General features: G+C 41.9%; 1 protein-coding gene across 4 annotated transcripts in view; it reads left to right on the plus strand.

Annotated features, from left to right (window-relative positions):
• PLEKHG5 (pleckstrin homology and RhoGEF domain containing G5) overlaps window positions 1-21759 on the plus strand; it is a 368148-nt gene that overhangs the window by 325397 nt on the left and 20992 nt on the right. For all 4 annotated transcript variants that reach the window (XM_073561749.1, XM_073561750.1, XM_073561751.1 and 1 more), the window contains 3 exons: window positions 10353-10529; window positions 17135-17305; window positions 17732-17827. In XM_073561749.1, the coding sequence (XP_073417850.1) occupies window positions 10353-10529; window positions 17135-17305; window positions 17732-17827 (444 nt within the window). The remainder of the gene's footprint in view (window positions 1-10352; window positions 10530-17134; window positions 17306-17731; window positions 17828-21759) is intronic.

A 21759-nucleotide genomic window follows, 5' to 3' on the forward strand; every position in this document is an offset into this window, starting at 1 on the left:
GGTCTTGATTGCCGGAAATTATTTAAAGGTAAGCTTCAGCATAGTCTCCGCGGTGGGGGTGTCTCCTATATAGAGGGGCTTCTAAGATGATATTTACTCTTGTTTATCCTTTTCTTCATGTTTTATTTTTTCATTATTTTTATTTTTTATTTTAATTCCAAAAATAGAATAGGTTATCCTTCTATGTGGAGTAACACATTTTATTTTTTTATTATTTTATGTTTTAGTTTACATTTTTTTCTCATTTATTTTAAGTTATATTTTATTTTTGTATTATGTATTCCTCTCTCTCTCTATATATATATAATTTATATATACATATATATATATCGTATTGTAGTTTTTTGGTTTTTTTTTACATTTTACTTTGTAACGGAGACTTTTTGCATTGTGTTTTCTAGCCATGGCTCGATGTCTTAATTCCATCCTATTGTGATATACATCAACTAAAATGGAGATGCTGAGCTGACTTGTATTCCCAATGTATGGGGAGCTACAAGTCTTAACATGTCATTGAAATTGTTACAGTATATTGTAGCCTGAGTGACCTAATAATGCACTGGTCCCTATGGGCTGTGGACGATTTAATTACTGTACCCTAGCCACTCAAGTTTAAAGCAGGTACACAGTGGAAATTGCACCTGTGCCCTAGCACTTTGGATGCCCAACATCTCCTCTGATATATAGGTTACCGTTGCCGTACATTCAATATTTCTGGGGGCATCTTATAGATAATTCACACTGGGAGCCAATAGCTTCAAATTACATCTACGCCATTGCCTGCATATCTACGTTTTATAAAAGACACTTGCCATAAATATGTAATGTTTTTCCCTGGTGTAAATGCCGCTGTTCTCCCGTATCCGGCGTTGTTTTACTTTTGTTTCTACGCCTTTCCATTCCCGAGATATGACCTTTTGTCCCCGCTCTGAAAATCTAGTAATGTTAGCCAAGTGGGCGCGGCTCTCAACTCTTATTGAGGACAACGCCCACTTGAATAACAATGCTAGATTCATGGACAGGGAACAGAGGGCCATATCTCGGGAATGGATAGGTGCAAAAAAAAAAAAACTACGCCGGATTCAGGAGAACAGCGGCATTTACACCACGTCAAAAATAAAGATTTACGGAAAGTGACAGGCCCTTTTTAGCCAGTGGATCATCAGCAGTTTCTGACTACATAGTCCACCCCTCTGCCAGCTTGTTCTGAAAATTTCAGTCGCCTGAATTGTACAATTTGGCGTGCAGCACTGGCCATGTAGGATATCACTGAGTTTATAGTGTTATATGTGCGCCTTGTGTTCACAGTTATCAGCCAGTATTGAATGTTATGACCTCACACGTGTGTGTGGATTTCCAGACTTGCTCTTTTGCTCTGTCATGGAAGTGTGAAGGCTGAAGGACATTGTCTGCCTTTAGATAACATGGTGTTTGTTTTAGTAAACCTGGACAAAAAGGCAACTGTTTGTGTTTTTCTGATCCCTATGGCTCATTCTGGAAGCCTGTTCACATGTCTGTGTATTTTTGCGGTGCGGTTGTCATAAACAGAATTCACAGAGGCTTGTCCCGGCAGGCTCGGACTGGCCCATAGGGGAACCGGGAAATCCCCCGGTGGGCCCCCAATCCCACTGTATGGGCAGTACTTGGCATAATTCACTTGATTCACTCTATACAGAAAAAAGCAGCATCTCATCATTCATTAACCAAACTACCCAGTTTATTATTATACAGAGATATAGGTACATTTGTGAATAAGGGGAGTGTAATATTTGTATACAAGTGAAAAGTGGGCCCCCAAAGTCAATGTTACTGTGTTACTGGTTGGCCCTTGGCATCCCAATCCGACACTGCTTGTCCGTTATTGATCAGTCATGGAACAGCATAAGCCATACAAGTCAGTGGATCCGTAAACATCACGGACAGCACACAACTACCGTCAGTGTGTTGTCCGTGCACTGTCTGCTTTTAACACTGTAATGCACAGAACAAGTTTTGCAATTTATTTATTGTTTTCAAACAAGAAAATCACTGATGGTAAAAACTGATACTGAACAAACACTGATGAAAATCGGAATTTTTTTTTCTGTGTACCTGAAAAATAACTAATGGCTGAATGAGGCTATAGGTGAATCCTTTGTGCCAATCACACAGCCTTACATTGTACTTACATGAGCCTAAAGCCCAGGGCCGGACTGAGACCAAAAAGCAGCCCTGGCACAAAAAAAATTCACCAGCCCACATACAATGGATGTCCTCACCCAAATCGTAGAACACTGGCAGGTTGTGCCATCTTTTGCTTTAGCTCACACACACACGTATCACACAGCTCACGCAACTAGCTCACACACACAGCTCACACACACTGTATCACAGCTCACACACACAAGTAGCTCACGCTCACACACACGTATCACACAGCTCATACACACACACGTAACTCACACACACGTATCACACAGCACACACACACAGCTCATGCTTACACACACAGCTCACACGTATCACACACGCATGTATCACTCAGTTCACACACAGCTTACGATCATACACAGCTCAGACGTATCTCACACACATGTATCACACAACTCACACACTCAAGTAGCTCACACAGCTCACGCTCACACAGGCATGTATCACAGCTCTCACACACACACACATAGCTCACACACGTATCTCACACAGCTCACATGTATCACACACATAACACACAGCACACACACGCACGCATGTATCACACACACAAGTAGCTCACATACACAGCGCACGGTCACACACGCATGCATCACACAGCTCACGCTCACACACACAGCTCACACGTATCACACACGCATGTATCACACAGTTCACACACAGCTCACGATCACACACAGCTCACACGTATCACACACACACATGTATCACACAACTCACACACTCAAGTAGCTCACACAGCTCACACTCACACACAGCTCACACACACGCATGAATCACAGCTCACACACACACAAGTAGCTCACACACACTCTCCTCTGTGGTGCAGGGGAGGCTGGTGTCCATGTGCAGCTCTTCAGCTTCTCCTGCTCACAGCAGCTCTGTCCCTGCACATCCCCCGGTCTCTCCCCTCTACCGGGATACTAGCAGATGAGAGCAGGGGGAGCTGTCACCTGCTGACAGGAGCTTCTCTCTCCCTGGGAGCAGCCACCTATGCTGTCCTTATGCTGATTTCATCTTGATTGCTGCACTGGCTCTCCCTCCCTCAGAGCGGGCTGCACAGGAGGACAACAGCCCCGGAGCTCTCATAGCGACGCCCCTGGAGGAGAGCAGAGAGGCGTCCTGTGCGGCCCTTTCAAACTTCTCACCTGGGCCCTGTGTGAGCGCACTCTCCTGCTTGCCCGCACTGAAGAGGGCCGCGGCCGCGCTCACACCCTGAGGCGGGCCGCTGCGGTCCTTATCAGCGCGTGCACAGAGCCTAGTCCGAGGTTTTAAAAGGCCAGCGGCCCATTTTGTTGTTCAGAGCTGCCGGCCCACCGGGAATCTGCCCGGTTCACCAGATTATCAATCCGGGCCTGCTAAAGCCCCCGTCACACACAGCGATCTCGCTGCTGAGTCACAAGTTTTGTGACGCAACAGCGATCTCACCAGCGATATCACTGTGTGTGACAGCAATCAGTGACCGGCCCCCCTGCCGGGGATCGCTGATCGTGCTGGAATGGCCTGGACATTTTTTTGATCGCTGGTCTCCTGCTGGCCAGCACGCATCGCTGCATGTGACAGGCGGGAGACCAGCGATCAGCGACACTGGAGCTTAGAAACCCGGTGTGTACTTTGGTTACCAGCTCCCTGCACCAGCGCGCTGGTAGTGTGTGTATATATATAACAATATTAATATATGATCATAAATATATATACTGTGTATATGTATATATATATATATACACAGTATATATATGTGTATCTATTGTGACAAAGTCACTGGCAAAGTGCTGGAGGGTAGATATGTTTCGCTAAGGCTATTGGTTTCGGTGTTTTAAAACCCGGAATTTTTGCTCCAGCACACTAAGTGTTGAGAGGTGTTAATTAGCCAATTAACCATTTTGTTGAAGGGCTGGGTTTTTGTGGACAATCATAGAATGGGTGGGAGGTTGTCCACCTTATCTCCACCCCAGGGTGTGGTCTGGGTCTTAAATAGTTGGCCTCCAGAGGCATTCAGTGTGTTCAGCATGTTTGGAGAGAGTAACTCCAGGAACATGCTTGTGTTGGTACTAAACTGAACCATGTGGTTTTGCTAACCCTGAGTGGGTGGCTCCCTGCAGACATATGGACTGGGAGATACCATTTTGTTCTGTTTTCCTGTTTTGCCCAAAGGGCCATATTTATTTTACTTCACCATGATTTATGCTGCCTGTAACTAATAAACTTGTGAAGGATTTAAAGAGACAGTGTTCCAGTTTCTACCTCAGTCTACCGCTGAGTGAGCTGATCTACCACACTATATAGATATATATTTATATATCCTGTACTTTTTTTTTCATTATCAGATTATATCTTAAAGGGATCTGATAGATATATATATATATATATCTTCCCTAAAAAAAAATTGTATATATAAATGTATATATAGATATACAATTATATATAATAATAATTTTTATTTATATAGTGCCAACATATTCCGCAGCGATTTACAGTTTAACAGTTTCAAAACACAAGTCATAAGTAACAACATTAACAATACAATATTAAAGCAAAGTAAGACGAAATAAGACGACCCTGCTCGTGAAAGCATACTATCTACAATGAGGTGAGGGAGATACAAAGTACAGGGGTATATTTACAATTGTATATTTACAATGATGGTCCAGCCATCTTAAGGGAGTGAAGGATGGATGGAGATGGTGAATGGGCTATACACGCACACTTACACATAGAATGACTTTGATTAGTGAACGTGATAAGCCACTCTGAACAAATGTGTTTTGAGGGAGCGCCTAAAACTATGCAAATTGTGGTTAGTCCTAATTTCTAGGGGTAGAGCATTCCAGAGGATAGGAACAGCACTGGAGAAGTCTTGGAGTTGGGAGTGGGAGGTACGGATTAGTGCAGAGGTTAGTCGAAAGTCGTTTGCAGAGCGCAGCGATCGGCTAGGCCGATAGACAGAAATTAGGGAGGAGATGTAGGGGGGTGCTGCACCGTGGAGAGCTTTGTGGGTGAGAACAAGTACTTTGAATTGGATCCTATAATGAATGGGCAGCCAGTGTAATGACTGACGAAGAGCGGACACGTCTGAGTACCGATTAGCCAGATGGACGACCTTGGCTGCTGCATTATGAACTGGAGAGGGGATAGTCGAGTGACGGGGAGGCCAATTAATAGAGCGTTGCAGTAATCCAGGCGGGAGTGGATCAATGCTACAGTGAGGGTTTTTGTTGTTTCCATGGTGAGAAAAGGGCGAATTCTAGAGATGTTCTTTAGGTGTAAGCAGCAAGAGCGGGCAAGAGATTGTATATGGGATGTGAAGGAGAGATTGGTGTCAAACATAACACCCAGACAGCGCGCCTGCTGCCGTGGAGTTATTGTGGTACCACCCACGGAGAGGGAAATGTCAGATTTAGGGAGGTTAGTAGACGGCGGGAGCAGAAGAAGTTCAGTTTTGGAGAGGCTGAGTTTCAGATAGAGAGTGGACATGATATTGGAGACTGCGGACAGACAGTCACTGACGTTCTATAGTACAGCGGGGGTAAGGTCGGGGAATGAAGTATATAGTTGTGTGTCATCAGCATAACGATGGTACTGAAAGCCAAATCTGCTGATGGTCTGTCCAATTGGGGCTGTGTAGAGAGAGAGGAGAAGGGGGCCAAGGACTGAGCCCTGAGGTACCCCGACAGCGAGAGGAAGAGGAGATGACGTGGAGCCAGAGAACAAAACACTGAAGGTGCGGTCAGAGAGATAGGAAGAGAACCAGGAGAGAGCAGTGTCCTTAATGCCTAGTGACTGTAGCCTAGAGAGTAGGAAATGATTGTCAACAGTATCGAAAGCTGCAGATAGGTCAAGAAGAACGAGCAGAGAGTGGTCACCGTTACGTTTTGCTGTCAGAAGGTCATTGGTCACTTTGATGAGTGCAGTTTCAGTCGAATGTAGAGGGCGGAAGCCGTACTGTGCAGGGTCTAGCAGGGAGTGAGTGGAGAGGTAACGGGTAAGGCGGGAGTAAACTAGGCGCCCCAAAAGTTTAGAGATGAAGGGGAGATTGGAGACTGGTCTGTAGTTGTTTATGCAGGATGGGTCGAGAGCGGGTTTCTTTAGTAATGGAGTAACGAAGGCGTGTTTGAAAGAGGATGGGAAAATGCCCGAGGAGAGGCAGAGATTAAAGATTGTAGTTAGGTGGGTTGTGATGACTGGAGAGAGAGACTGGAGGAGATGTGAGGGAATGGGGTCGGTAGTGCATGTAGTCGTACGAGAAGAAGAGGAGTCTGAAGACTTCTTCTGTGATGGGATCAAATGTGGAAAGTGAGCCAGGGGAGATGCAGGAAGGGATGGGAGTCACAGCACTTGGTGGTTGGGAGCAGATTTCCTGACGGATATTATCTATTTTTTCTGTAAAGTGGGAGGCCAGGACATCAGCACAAATGTCTGTGATAGAGGCGTGTGCTTTTGGCCTGAGGATGGAGTGAAAAGTGTCAAAAAGTTTCTTGGGGTTGTTGGCTAGTGAGGAGAACAGGGTGGTGAAGTAGGTCTGTTTGGTGAGGTGAAGGGCAGCGTTATAGGTTCTTAACATAAATTTGACCTGGATGAAGTCTTCTGGTGTGCGGGTTTTTCTCCATAGGCGTTCAGCACTCCTAGAGCATCGCTGGAGAAGTTGAGTTTGCGATGTGAGCCAGGGCTGTTTTACTCTGTGCTTGGAGGTTCTGAGGGTGAGGGGAGCTACTTGGTCAAGGGTGCTTCTAAGAGAGTCTTTGTAGTGATGAACAGCCAGATTAGGACAAGAAAAAGAGGAGGTTGGGGACAGTGATGAGTGAAGGGAGTCTGAAAGTGTCTGAGGGTTAATGGCTTGTAGAACTGTGTGATAGGTAGGAGTGAGCTGGGGTGGGCGAGGATTTGTGAGCGTGAAGGAGAGAATGTTGTGGTCAGAGAGGTGAGTTATTTAGGTGGGAGGTTGAATAGAGCCAGCCGAAGACCAGATCAAGGGTGTTACCGTCCTTGTGTGTCTCAGAGGTTGAAAGCTGTGAGAGGCCTAGAGAGGTGGTTAGTGATAGAAGCTGGGATGCAGATGTGGAAGTAAGGCTGCTAATGGGGATGTTGAAGTCTCCCAGGATAAGGGTTGGAAGTTCTGAGGACATGAAGTGCGGCAGCCAGGCTGAAAAGTGGTCAAGGAAGTGGGTGGGTGAGCCTGGGGGCCGGTATATGACCGCTACTCTGAGGGAGAGGGGACGGAAGAGCCTGATGGTATGGACCTCAAAAGAAGGGAATAAGAGTGATGGAACTGGGGGTATGACCTGGAAAGTGCATTGTGGGGACAGGAGTATGCCGACTCCACCACCATGTCTGTTTGTGGGTCTCGGGGAGTGAGAGAATTGTAAGCCACCATAGGAAATGGCAGCAGCAGAGACAGTGTCAGAATCCTGAATCCTGGTGTGTGTATATATATATATATATATATATATATATATATATACACACACATACTGTATATGGATCGCCCGCCAGGGCAGTGGGGTACTCGGTACCGGGCCGGTATCTCAGAGGGAAGTGTCACAGTAGCGGTGACCCGGCCCGTGGCCCTGGGCGTCCATGTAAAAGGGGTTAACAATGGCTGATTAAAGTTTATAAGTGGATGATATGTGATGCCACCTGTGGTGATCGGCAATGAAGGTGTTAAGCCGACGCTGCGGTACAGAAGCTCTAGGACAGATGGTGTGGGGCAGCAATGATGTTGTAGCCCTCCACAGGTAGGGCTGTAGTCCCAGGGCAGTGAGGATAGGTGTTGAGGAAGAGGGTGTAATGTCTGGCACAGAGATGTAGCAGTGCTGGAGAGTTTGCAGGAAGGAGGCAAGGACACAATAGGGTGCAGTTTCTTTTACCTTTACTTTGCTTGGTAAATGCAGTTCAGAATTCCAGATTACAGATGGAACAGAGGCTGGCCAGCCTGGAAGCAACTTAGGAATCTCTCTATGCAGATGGGTTGTGTAGTCTCCTTTCTAGCGCTTATCTTAGGTACTTGCAATACTGTGTTACACTGAAGTTCCACTTGCTTGTTCTCATCTAGAACTCCCTCGTATGGCAGACAGCTGTAGCCTTCTTCTTCTTCTGGCTCACCCTTTGCTGTTGTGCCTCCGAGTCTTATATGGGAACAGAGCATTTACAGCTTCCTATTCCTCCGGTTTCTGCTGCAGGAACATCAGTATCCATACAACCTTGGAGACCGGGCTCCAGAACATGCGCTATAGCTAGAAGTGAGCATTCAATTCTGCTCAATCTTCCAGGTCCTCTCCACACGTCCACACACATTGCCCTCCTCACACGAACTCCTAATTTCCCCTTCCCGACCCCCAGAGAGCAGCTCATCCCCCAGTTTTGGGTTCACAGCTCCCTCTGCTGGCCTGGAGTGGGAACTGTGCTGTGTGTTGTGTTTAACTGATAGAGAGACCCTTCATTGCTTCCAAGCATGACATCACACTCCCTAGGAGGAAGGTAATGCCACTGTGGCGACCATACTCCTGGGGGCGCCACATATATACAAATACATTTTTATGTGTGTACGCCCTCATAGACCATTTCTATACACAGCTTTCTTCGCTGCTACACCTGTAAGGGGTTAACACGAGGGTGGCAGCAGTCCTCATTAGCAGGCAGGCACAGCCATGTCACCAGCTGCAGCACACTTCTCCCTGCCCACTTCATGCAAATCTGCTCTGCTTGTTTTTCTTAAAGCAACAGAATCAAATTAGAAAGAGGAGAAGAGGAAAAGAAGACAGAGAGCCAGGAATGTGATTGCCATGACTTCAGTAATACCCAGAGCAGCAATGCAATCTGCTTTATTGACTATTGACTTTGCTGAGTGTTGACACAAGACTTTCATCCTCCTCTCAATAAGATATGGGATTTGATATTAATTGTAAGGGCGAATAGACTGGAGCTGTCTCAGTCTCTGCTCTGGAGGCAGCAGTGTGATATTGTACATGACACATCATGGTATACAGCCGATAATCGGAGCCGCACGTCAGGGAGAGGTGAGGATCTGCTCCGATACAGCTGATGGGCGATGGATGTGATTATTTTGTTCTTGATTTCTTTTCCCTATTTTTTTCTTTTGTGACCATAAGAACCTTCTGTATAGATTCTATTTCATCATTGGTTACATAGTATATATTATAGCTCTCACTGGTGTTAGTTTTATTTTTATACTTGATGATTAGAAATGTGTCACAATATCTATATATATATATATTTTCTAACAATGCTTACATCCGTATGAAATATTAGTCCTCGCTCCCTCATGTGACGGCGGTCCAGGCAGATGAGATATGGGGTGCTGTTTGAAGGAACCCTGCACTGATTCTAGAGGTGGTGGCTGATGAATTCATTCCCTTGACTAACTAAATGATGATTAAATAAAATACATAGGATTTATAAAATATTGGTCATCTGCAGTTTTCTATTGTGAGGACATTGTCAAACAACATCCCACATCTCAGCTTCCTGGATAACAAATGTTAATTTACTTTTGGTACCTCTGCGGTGCTCTTGGACCCTGTCTATATGGTCCGACTCCTAGGAATAGGTTTAGTTTAGTTGAAACTCAGGGGTCTCGGGTGTAATATGAACGTTAAAGAAAATGCAGCCTTTTTGTAGAAATTTTAATGGGGTTGTCAGAATCTAGACTTTTCCATATTTTAATGACTTGCACATCATGGATTAATAAGAGAAAATAACTAATTTTTGAGAATTTGCATCACTATTGATATTAAGAGATCATATCACATAATCAGATCTAATATTATAGGATTTGTTATATCTTTGCTAAATTCATGTTTGTTTTGCACGCTCTGTCTGAGTCACGGCACCTGAACATTTGGTCGACAATTCTCCTTCCAGGCCGGTTTTATTATTTGGTGTGGTTATTCCTGATGAGCTGACACAGAGCTGCTGGTCCCAGTTACTGTCTGGACTGTAATGACCCCAAGGTGTACATGCCTGGATCGTGTATAGAAGGGTCTGCTGGTTCCATGTTTTGTCTGACGCGGAGGATCAGGGCGATGTCTCCTTAGATCATTGCTTCTTCTAAGAACTTTCTGTAGGGCTGTAATAAATAGTATTGTACATATGATGGTGTAAGCTATGGAGGGTAATATTGTTTTTGGTTCTCCCTTTGTGTTTAGGCTCCAGGGAGAAGAAGAAAGAATATGAATGAATTCCTCGGGGATGCCAGTATTCCCGTGCAAGAGTCTCTCCAGAATATCAGCTGCTCGCTACCCAACAACGACACCTGGAAGAACAGAGCTGCCAGTCGCTTCAGTGGCTTCTTCGGAGCTGGCACTACAGGCCCATTTGGAAAGGTCATCTTTCCATTATCTATCCATCCATCCATCTATCTATCATGTATATATCTATTATCTATCTATCTATCTAGCAATCTATTATCTATCTATCTATAATCCATTATCTATCTGTCATCTATCTATGTATTATCTATCTATCTCATATCTATCAATCTATCTATCTATCTGTCTATTATCTATATCTTCTATCTATTATCTATCATCTATCTATCATCTATCTATCTATTATCTATCTATCTATCTATCTATCTATCTATTATCTATCTATTATCTATATCTTCTATCTATTATCTATCTATAATCTATTATCTATCTATCTGTCATCTATCTATCTGTGTATTATCTATCTATTATCTATCCATCTATCTATCTATCATCTCATATCTATCAACTATTATCTATCTATCATCTATATCTTCTATCTATTATCTATCTATCTATTTATAATCTATTATCTATCTGTCATCTATCTATCTGTGTATTATCTATCTATCTATCTATCTATCTATCTATTATCTACCTATCTATCTATCTGTCTGTCTATTATCTATATCTTCTATCTATTATCTATCTATCTATCTCATATCCATCGATCTATCGATTATCTATCTATCTATCTATCTATCTATCTATCTATCTATCTGTCTGTCTGTCTATTATCTATATCTTCTATCTATTATCTATCTATCATTCTATCTATCTATTATCTATCTATTATCTATATCTTCTATCTATTATCTATCTATCTATAATCTATTATCTATCTATCTGTCATCTATCTATGTATTATCTATCTATCTATTTATCTATCTGTCTGTCTATTATCTATATCTTCTATCTATTATCTATCATCTATCTATTATCTATATCTTCTATCTATTATCTATTTATCTATAATCTATTATCTGTCTATCTATCTATAATCTATTATTGATCTATCTATCATCTATCTATCCATGTATTTTCTATCTATCTCATATCTATCGATCTATCTATTATCTATCTATCTGTCTGTCTGTTATCTATATCTTCTATCTATTATCTCTCTATCTATCTATCATCTATCTATTATCTATCTATCTATTATCTATCTATTATCTATATCTTCTATCTATTATCTATCTATCTCCTATCTATCTATCTATCTATCATCTATCTATCATCTATCCATCATCTATTATCTATCTATCATCTATCTGTTATCTATCTATCATCTATCTATGTATTATCTATTATCTATCTATTTCATATCTATCAATTATCTATTATCATCTATCTATCATCTATCTATAATCTATCCATTATCTATCTATCTATCTATCTATCTATCATCTATCTGTTATCCATCTAGCTATCTATTATCTATTATATCTATCTATCTATCTATCTATCTATTATGTATTATATCTATCTATCTGTTATCTATCTATCATCTATCTATCTATTATCATCTAGCTATCTATTATCTATTATATCTATCTATCTATTATCTATTATATCTTTCTATCTATTATCTATTATATCTATCCATCTATTATCTATCTATTATGTATTATATCTATCTATCAGTTGATGTATTCCATACAGGGTAATATGGTGCACTGTATGAGATCTGTGTCCATGTGAGCAGTGGTAATGTGCCCGGCCACCCCTTGGCACGCTATCAGGAGAATGCCGGTTGTGCCCGTCACTAGACTTTCTGTGCTGCTAATTGCCTGACATAGAAGCAGTCAGTGAATCAGTATTAGACACGTTGTGACAAGGTGAAGTTTCAAGTGAAACCAGTCAGGGGTCAGGTATCCAGACTCTTCATAAAGCTTTGTGAGGGTCCGTCATGTAGAGCAAACATTCCTGTGTTTTCTTTAAGTCTCGGCATTTGTTCAGGGTGATAGACAATATATGGGTCACCAGCTGCTCTTGCACTACAAGTTCCAGAATGACCTGTGTGTCTCTACTCTGTAAACCTGGACAGGTCTAGCATATATTCTGTATACAGTCTCGTATTATTTCATGGCTGCAGTTGAGAGGAGAATACACTATGTTTATAAATAAGTTGACAAAGGATAACTATGTGCATGGAAAATGGAGAACGATCACTGCACATATATGAAAGCGATAAGTGACAGATACAAACCTATAAAAGAAGTTCCCATAAATGATGTATAAGGCAAAGTAGTAATTTTATTATATAGTCAATTATTTATTGATTGCCATCATAAATGAGCTGGTAATTAAAAACAAAAGCAGAATGGATGAATGACAACACATCCCAGGGACAATATGGGAGGATGGAATAATTAATCCGCAATCATGATGTCATATGTGGGGTATGATTGATTGCATGGTGAGGTCATGTAGGTCACAAAGCTAAATGTGACTGTAATCCTAGCAAGGCCTGGTGTGTATGACAAAGCTGTGTACCTAGGCCTTGTATGGACCTTTTACAGACTTGTTGCTACTCCATGTACCGCCATATGGTGCTCCTCAGCGAACACTAAATTCTCTCCTAGACTCAATGCTTCATCCAATGCATTGATATAAAATCAGAAGGAGGTGCAGAATTATCCCAACGATTTCTATGGGGGCCGTGTAAAGACCCTTACTACAGTACTCCATGGGGGCATAGAACACTATGGGGTTTTTTAATTCATTCCAAAGGACCAAAATCTGTCATATTTCATGATATCCCCATACTTCAGAGCAAAGTTGTGTTCATATATGTGGTGTGTCGGTACTCTCTCGATAATGTCTCCGATAGATGGGATGTCTTCACGTTTCCAGAAGGTGGCTGGCAATCATATGAGAGGTAGTGATTAAGATGTGAGAAACAAAATATTGGTGTCTTTTAAAAGATTATCAATATAGATGATAGATATGAAAAAAGAAAACTAAAGCAGCACAATAAAAAATAGTAGACTCCGGGTGCAAAGCTCCCAAACCTTGTAATACAGGAAGCCAAAAAACAGGAACTTTTTGAATGGAAGTGTCGCACTCATGGGCTAAATAAAACAGCTCTTATTCACTCTGAAAACGGTGTGCTGCTCCTGTTTTTTGGATTCCTAGATAATAGATAGATGATAGATAGATAGATAATGGATTAATAGATAGATAGATATTGGATATATAGATATTAGATAATAGATAGATAGATAGATAATATATAGATTAATAAATAGATATTAGATATATAATAGATAGATAGATGATAGATAGATAGATAGATAGATAATAGATAGACGATAGATAGATATATAATAGATAGATAATATATAGATTAATAAATAGATATTAGATATATAACAGATAGATAGATAATAGATGATAGATAGATAGATGATAGATAGATAGATATATAATAGATAGATAGATAATATATAGATTAATAAATAGATATTAGATATATAATAGATAGATAGATAGATAGATAATAGTTAGATGATAGATAGATAGATAGATAGATAGATAGATAGATAGGTGATAGATAGATAGATGATAGATAGATGATAGATAGATGATTGATAAATAGATTGATAGATATATAATAGATAGATATTGGATATATAGATGATAGATATTAGATAGATAGATGACTGATAGATAGACAAACAAGCACAGCCCCACACTGAGTGCAAACACTGAATATATTAATTTTGAACTGCATTACTGCTAAGCAGACTATACTTGTAGAATGTAGAATTTAGGTACTTTTTGACCAAATTGGCCAATTCGTGTCTGCCTATTTTCCACAACAAAATGAACTCCACAGATGGGAATCTAATTTAGAAAATTTAAGCTTACCTCTCCTGAACCAAGGCCTAAAAATGTAAAGAGAAGGTAGGAACCAGTTGTAATTGTAAGGGTGTGTGCACACGTTGCGGATTCTGCTGCGGATCCGCAGCGGTTTTGGCCCTGCGGATCCGGAGCAGTTTTTCTGTGGTGTACAGTACCTTTATATTCTATGGAAAACAAAAACCGCAGTGCACACAGTGCGGATTTGCTGCGGTTTCAAAACCGCAGCATGTCAATTCTTTGTGCGGAATACGCAGTGGTTTCACACCTTCACCATTGTACAGGTGTTGAACCGCAGGGGAAAACCGCAGGCTAATCTGCAGATAAATCCGCAGGTCCTTTGACCTGCGGATTTACCTGTGGATTTTGCAAAATCCGCAACAGAATCCACAGCGTGTGCACACACCCTTAGGAGCCTGTCATGTCCCAGATCTTTATTAACCTGCAGATACGGGGTTTAATAGAGTTCCCCGGCACTGAAAGCCCGGCTACCTGGAGGAAATTCACTTTATTCCTCCTGGCAGCCTCCAGCTTATAGTCATACGGATAGGCCGGTATGACGTCAGTCACCGCTCAGTACATAGTGAGCAGCAGCTGTAACCACGCCCCGCACTGACTGACAGCCAGCACAACAGTGCATCAGTATAAAGCTGGCCATCAGTCAGTGCTGGGGTATAGTGACAGCCACCGCTCACAATGTACAGGGGTCTCCCACCCACCCCCTGTGATTGAGAGCTGGAGTCTACCTGGAGTAATAAAGTTTGTTTCGACTCGGTAGTTGAGTTTTCAGTAGCGGCAGCAGCGCTGCATGGCTTTAGAACACTATTAACCTGTAGATTAACCTCTTATTTGCAGGTTAATAGTGTTTAGGGATTGGACAGGTTCCCTGTTAAGGAAAGTTGTAAGAAATGGGAGGAATGCTCAACCAAATATGGAGGCAGTCACTACATCCCAAAAGTATGCAGAAAATCTTAACCCAGGAAACGTAAGTTTAAATTTGAGTTTGATTTCCCGTCTATGGGCTGCACCTTGTTTTGGCAGATTAGTACATGTGTGGGTTCCTGTATATGGGATGCACCTTGTTGTGGCAGATGAACACATGTGTGGGTTCGTGTCTATGGGGTGCACATTGTTATGACAGATGAGCATATGTGTGGGTTCCTGTATATGGGGTGCACCTTGTTGTGGCAGATGACCAAATGTGTGGGTTCCTGTCTATGGGGTGTACCTTGTTATGCTAGATGAACACATGTGTGGACTCCTGTATATGGGGTGCACCTTGTTGTGGCAGATGACCACATGTGTGGGTTCCTGTCTATGGGGTGCACCTTGTTGCGGCAGATGAGCACATGTGTGGGTTCCTGTCTACAGGGTGCACCTTGTGTCAGATCAGCACATGTGTGGGTTCCTGTCTATGGGGTGCACCTTGTTGTGGCAGATGAGCACATGTGTGGGTTCCTGTCTACAGCGTGCACCCTGTGTCAGATGAGCACATGTGTGGGTTCCTGTCTATGGGGTGCACCTTGTTGTGGCAGATGAGCACATGTGTGGGTTCCTGTCTACAGCGTGCACCCTGTGTCAGATGAGCACATGTGTGGGTTCCTGTCTATGGGGTGCACCTTGTTGCAGATAAGCACATGTGTGGATTCCTGTCTATGGGATGCACCTTGTTGTGGCAGATGAGCACAAGTGTGGGTTCCTTTCAATGGGGTTCACCTTGTTGTGACAGATGTGCACATATGTGAGTTCCAATCTATGCGGTGCAACTTTTTGTGTCCGCAAATTGGCCAGTTTTATAAGTATAGTCTATATAGCAGTAACGCAGTTTAAAATGTATGCATTCGATGTTCTCTTATACCTTCGTGCTCTCAGCCTGCTGCTGTACTTGTTTGTTTAGCTACATAGATATTAGAGCTAAATATTAGACTTTTAGAGAGGTATAATAAATATAGATAAATATTAGATAGAGAGATAGACATGCTATAGACATATAGAAAATAATAATTACTAGATGTTTGTAGATAGATATTTATTTATCTTGCTTACTGGGCGCCAACATATTACGCAGTGTTTCTCAGACAATGTCATCACTCTATCCACATTGGAGCTAACAATCTGAATGATAAAGATAGAAATATAACTCTTTGTAGACATTTTTTATTACTGTTATTTTTAGTTAATTGCAAGTTTATATCTACAACTATCTGTATCCACTACATCTTTTCCCAATAAAGAAAATTAAATGCAAGAATTACTGACTTAAATGCTATTGTGCTCCCGGATCTTGGAGGTAGAAGCCTTTTTTTCTATTACTTGGCGGGCCGCATCCTTTTTAAGATCATGTTGCCCTGTCAATTTCTGAGTTGTCCGGATGGCTCCAATTGTCTGTGGCTCATTCAGCGCCCGACCCTCGGCCATGGCTCCCAGCTGTTGCTTTTCATTTAAAGGCCTCTTGGGCTTTGCCAAAAGTCCAAGCACGAGCCACAGTAACGGCCAAACAAAGAAGGGAATCTGCTCCATCCAAGTGTGTCACTGCCCCCCTCTAATCTTATTAGCATCTCATTTGCATCCATTAGCAGCAGTCTGGTTAGCGGGTAATGCAGCCTTTCCATATATACATAGACAAGGATGATGTATACCCTGTCTGCTGCTTGGAGCACGATTGGATGCAGATTCAAAGGCCTTAGGGACAATCCTGATATCTTTTACCTTTGTATAGGCTGGACGTACGTCCCAGTGATCCCTGAAATGCACTGGCTTGTTTTTCACTCTCTATATACTGACTGCATGAATACTTTGTCTTCTCTGTATAGGAGATCGATAAGATGGAACAGTTGGAGAGTAAATTGCACTCGTACAGCATGTTTGGACTGCCCAAACTACCCCAACAGTTGTGCTTCGACCAGGATTCTTGGGAAGAAGAAGAGGACGACACGAATCTTAGCCTGGAAGACAGCTGGCAAGAAATCATTGATGTTCCTGAGGTAAAACACCAAAAAATTAATTATTTGTATAGCTCTTTTAGTAGATTAGATTGTGTCTATATAAATTATGTGGGGGATGGCAATATTGCTGAAGCCAATAGTCCATGATGCTCTCCAAACTTCCTCTGTCAGATCCTACATAAAGGATTGCTGCCATCTCCCATAGACAAGGTTTATTCCTCAACCCTTGAGCCATAAACCCGAGTTTTAATGGATGGCACCTTCTCACAATAGGTGTATAGAAATGTATATAAAACATTCATGTGGAGGAGCCCAGAAGCCCTTCATGACACTGAAGACAAGGCTGAGATCTCCAGGTTTCTGGTGCTGGGGCACGGTCTCCAGACTTGACTCCAGAAGTGATTTGTAGCCTTTGGTTCTACTGACTCCGTACATAATGCTGACCATGATCCTGTGTCCCTGCAGACTTTATCCAGACGCCAGTGTCACCAGCAGGAGGCCATATGGGAGCTGATCCACACCGAGGCCACATACATCAAGAAACTGAAAGTCATCACAGACGTGAGTAATACAGAACCGAGAGATTTCACGCCAACACATTAATATGCAAACATCTACAATAATATACAAAAAGTACAATGCAAATATACATATATATATTATACTAAGCAAATATACACCTAGGACATATATTACATACATGTCAGACCATTATACATGCATTACATATACAATGCAAATATATACTAGACTAATATAGATAGCATATATTATATACAGTGGGGCAAAAAAGTATTTAGTCAGTCAGCAATAGTGCAAGTTCCACCACTTAAAAAGATGAGAGGCGTCTGTAATTTACATCATAGGTAGACCTCAACTATGGGAGACAAACTGAGAAAAAAAAATCCAGAAAATCACATTGTCTGTTTTTTTTTTCATTTTATTTGCATATTATGGTGGAAAATAAGTATTTGGTCAGAAACAAAATTTCATCTCAATACTTTGTGATATATCCTTTGTTGGCAATGACAGAGGTCAAAAGTTTTCTGTAAGTCTTCACAAGGTTGCCACACACTGTTGTTGGTATGTTGGCCCATTCCTCCATGCAGATCTCCTCTAGAGCAGTGATGTTTTTGGCTTTTCGCTTGGCAACACGGACTTTCAACTCCCTCCAAAGGTTTTCTATAGGGTTGAGATCTGGAGACTGGCTAGGCCACTCCAGGACCTTGAAATGCTTCTTACGAAGCCACTCCTTCGTTGCCCTGGCGGTGTGCTTTGGATCATTGTCATGTTGAAAGACCCAGCCACGTTTCATCTTCAATGCCCTTGCTGATGGAAGGAGGTTTGCACTCAAAATCTCACGATACATGGCCCCATTCATTCTTTTATGTACCCGGATCAGTCGTCCTGGCCCCTTTGCAGAGAAACAGCCCCAAAGCATGATGTTTCCACCACCATGCTTTACAGTAGGTATGGTGTTTGATGGATGCAACTCAGTATTCTTTTTCCTCCAAACACGACAAGTTGTGTTTCTACCAAACAGTTCCAGTTTGGTTTCATCAGACCATAGGACATTCTCCCAAAACTCCTCTGGATCATCCAAATGCTCTCTAGCAAACTTCAGACGGGCCCGGACATGTACAGGCTTAAGCAGTGGGACACGTCTGGCACTGCAGGATCTGAGTCCATGGTGGCGTAGTGTGTTACTTATGGTAGGCCTTGTTACATTGGTCCCAGCTCTCTGCAGTTCATTCACTAGGTCCCCCCGCGTGGTTCTGGGATTTTTGCTCACCGTTCTTGTGATCATTCTGACCCCACGGGGTGGGATTTTGCGTGGAGCACCAGATCGAGGGAGATTATCAGTGGTCTTGTATGTCTTCCATTTTCTAATTATTGCTCCCACAGTTGATTTCTTCACTCCAAGCTGGTTGGCTATTGCAGATTCAGTCTTCCCAGCCTGGTGCAGGGCTACAATTTTGTTTCTGGTGTCCTTTGACAGCTCTTTGGTCTTCACCATAGTGGAGTTTGGAGTCAGACTGTTTGAGGGTGTGCACAGGTGTCTTTTTATACTGATAACAAGTTTAAACAGGTGCCATTACTACAGGTAATGAGTGGAGGAAAGAGGAGACTCTTAAAGAAGAAGTTACAGGTCTGTGAGAGCCAGAAATCTTGATTGCTTGTTTCTGACCAAATACTTATTTTCCACCATAATATGCAAATAAAATGAAAAAAAAAACAGACAATGTGATTTTCTGGATTTTTTTTTCTCAGTTTGTCTCCCATAGTTGAGGTCTACCTATGATGTAAATTACAGACGCCTCTCATCTTTTTAAGTGGTGGAACTTGCACTATTGCTGACTGACTAAATACTTTTTTGCCCCACTGTATATACTTGACCAATATACATATTCTGCATGTATTTCATATACTAGACCAATATATAGCATATATGCAGTATTATATACATATACTAGACCAATATACATATAGCACATGTCTTACATATACTAGACTAATACTTACAGTACATGCATTACACCCATATACTAGACTAATATACACTAAGCACATAAAGTGGGTACAGAACGTATTCAAACCCCTTTACATTTTTCACTCTTTGTTTTCATTGCAGCCATTTGGTAAATTCAAAAAGGTTCATTTTTTTCTCATTAATGCACACTCTGCACCCCATCTTGACTGAAAAAAACAAAAATGTAGACATTTTTGCAAATTTCTTAAAAAATAAAAACTGAAATATCACATGGTCATAAGTATTCAGACCATGTGCTCAGTATTGATTAGATGCACTCTTTTAATAATAATCTTTATATAGCGCTAACATATTCCGCAGCGCTTTACGGTTTGCACACATTTTCATCACTGTCCCCGATGGGGCTCACAATCTAAATTGTGGGAGGAAACCGGAGTGCCCAGAGGAAACCCATGCAAACACGGGGAGAAACATACAAACTCCTTGCAGATGTTGTCCTTGGTGGGATTCAAATCCAGGACTCCAACGCTGCAAGGCTGCAGCACTAACCACTGAGCCACCGTGCTGCTCTTTTGAGATAGTACAGCCATGACTCTTCTTGGGAATGATGCAACAAGTTTTTAACACCTGGATTTGGGGATCCTCTTCCATTCTTCCTTATATATATACTAGACCAATATATACCGGACATATAGTGCATGTATTATATATATTATACCAATATACATAACATATACCGTATTACAAACATATTCTAGACTAATATACATAGCATATACAGTGGGTATTTGATCCCTTGCTGATTTTGTAACTTTGCCACTAACAAAGATTAATTTTAACAATGAGAGATAGAATATTAAAAATAAAATCCAGAAAATCACATTGTATAAATTATATAAATGTATTTGCATTTTGCAGTGAGAAATAAGTATTTTATCCCTCTGGCAAGCAAGACTTAATACTTGGTGGCAAAACTCTTGTTAGCAAGTCTGCCGTCAGGCTTGTTTTGTCCACTCCTCTTTGCAGATCATCTCTAAATCATTAAGATTTTGAGGCTCTCGCTTGGCAACTCGGAGCTTCAACTCCCCCATAAGTTTTCTATGGGATTAAGGTCTGGAGACTGGCTAGGCCACTCCATGACCTTAATGGGCTTCTTTTTGAGCCACTCCTTTGTTGCCTTGGCTGTATGTTTTGGGTCATTGTCTTGGTGGAAGACACAGCCACGTCGAAAGAAGGAGGTTGTCACTCAGGATTTTACGGTACAAGTCTCTATCCATTCTCCCATTGATACGGTGAAGTAGTCCTGTGCCCTTAGCAGAGAAACACACAAAAAACATAATGTTTCCCCCTCCATGCTTGACAGTGGGGACGGTGTTCTTTGGGTCATAGGCAGCATTTCTCTTCCTCCAAACACGGCAAGTTGAGTTAATGCCAAAGGCCTAAATTTTTATCTCATCTGACCACAGCACCTTCTCCCAGTCACTCACAGAATCATCCAGGTGTTCATTGGCAAACTTCAGACGGGCCTGCACATACTGTATGCCTTCTTGAGAAGGGGGACATTGCGGCACTGCAGGATTTTTAACCTTTACGGCGTAATGTGTTACCAATGGTTTTCTTGGTGACTGTGCCTTGAGATCATTAACAAGTTCCCCCAGTGTAGTTTTAGGCCGATTTGTCACCTTCCTCATGATCAAGGATACCCCACGAGGTGAGATTTTGCATGGTGCCCAAGATTGATGTCGAATGACAGTCATTTTGTATTTCTTCCATTTTCTTACTATTGCACCAACAATTGTCTCTTTCTCACCTGGCGTCTTACTTATGGTTTTGTAGCCCATTCCAGCTTTGTGCAGGTCTATGATCTTGTCCCTGACATCTTTATAAAGCTCTTTGGTCTTGCCCATGTTGTAGAGATTAGAGTCTGACTGATTAATTGAGTCTGTAGACAGTAGTCTTTTATAACGGTGACTATGTAAGGGTACCGTTACACCTAGCGATT

The sequence above is a fragment of the Dendrobates tinctorius genome, unplaced genomic scaffold (assembly GCF_039654945.1).
Source record: "Dendrobates tinctorius isolate UK_male_01 unplaced genomic scaffold, ASM3965494v1 ptg000326l, whole genome shotgun sequence".
Lineage (NCBI taxonomy): Eukaryota > Metazoa > Chordata > Amphibia > Anura > Dendrobatidae > Dendrobates > Dendrobates tinctorius.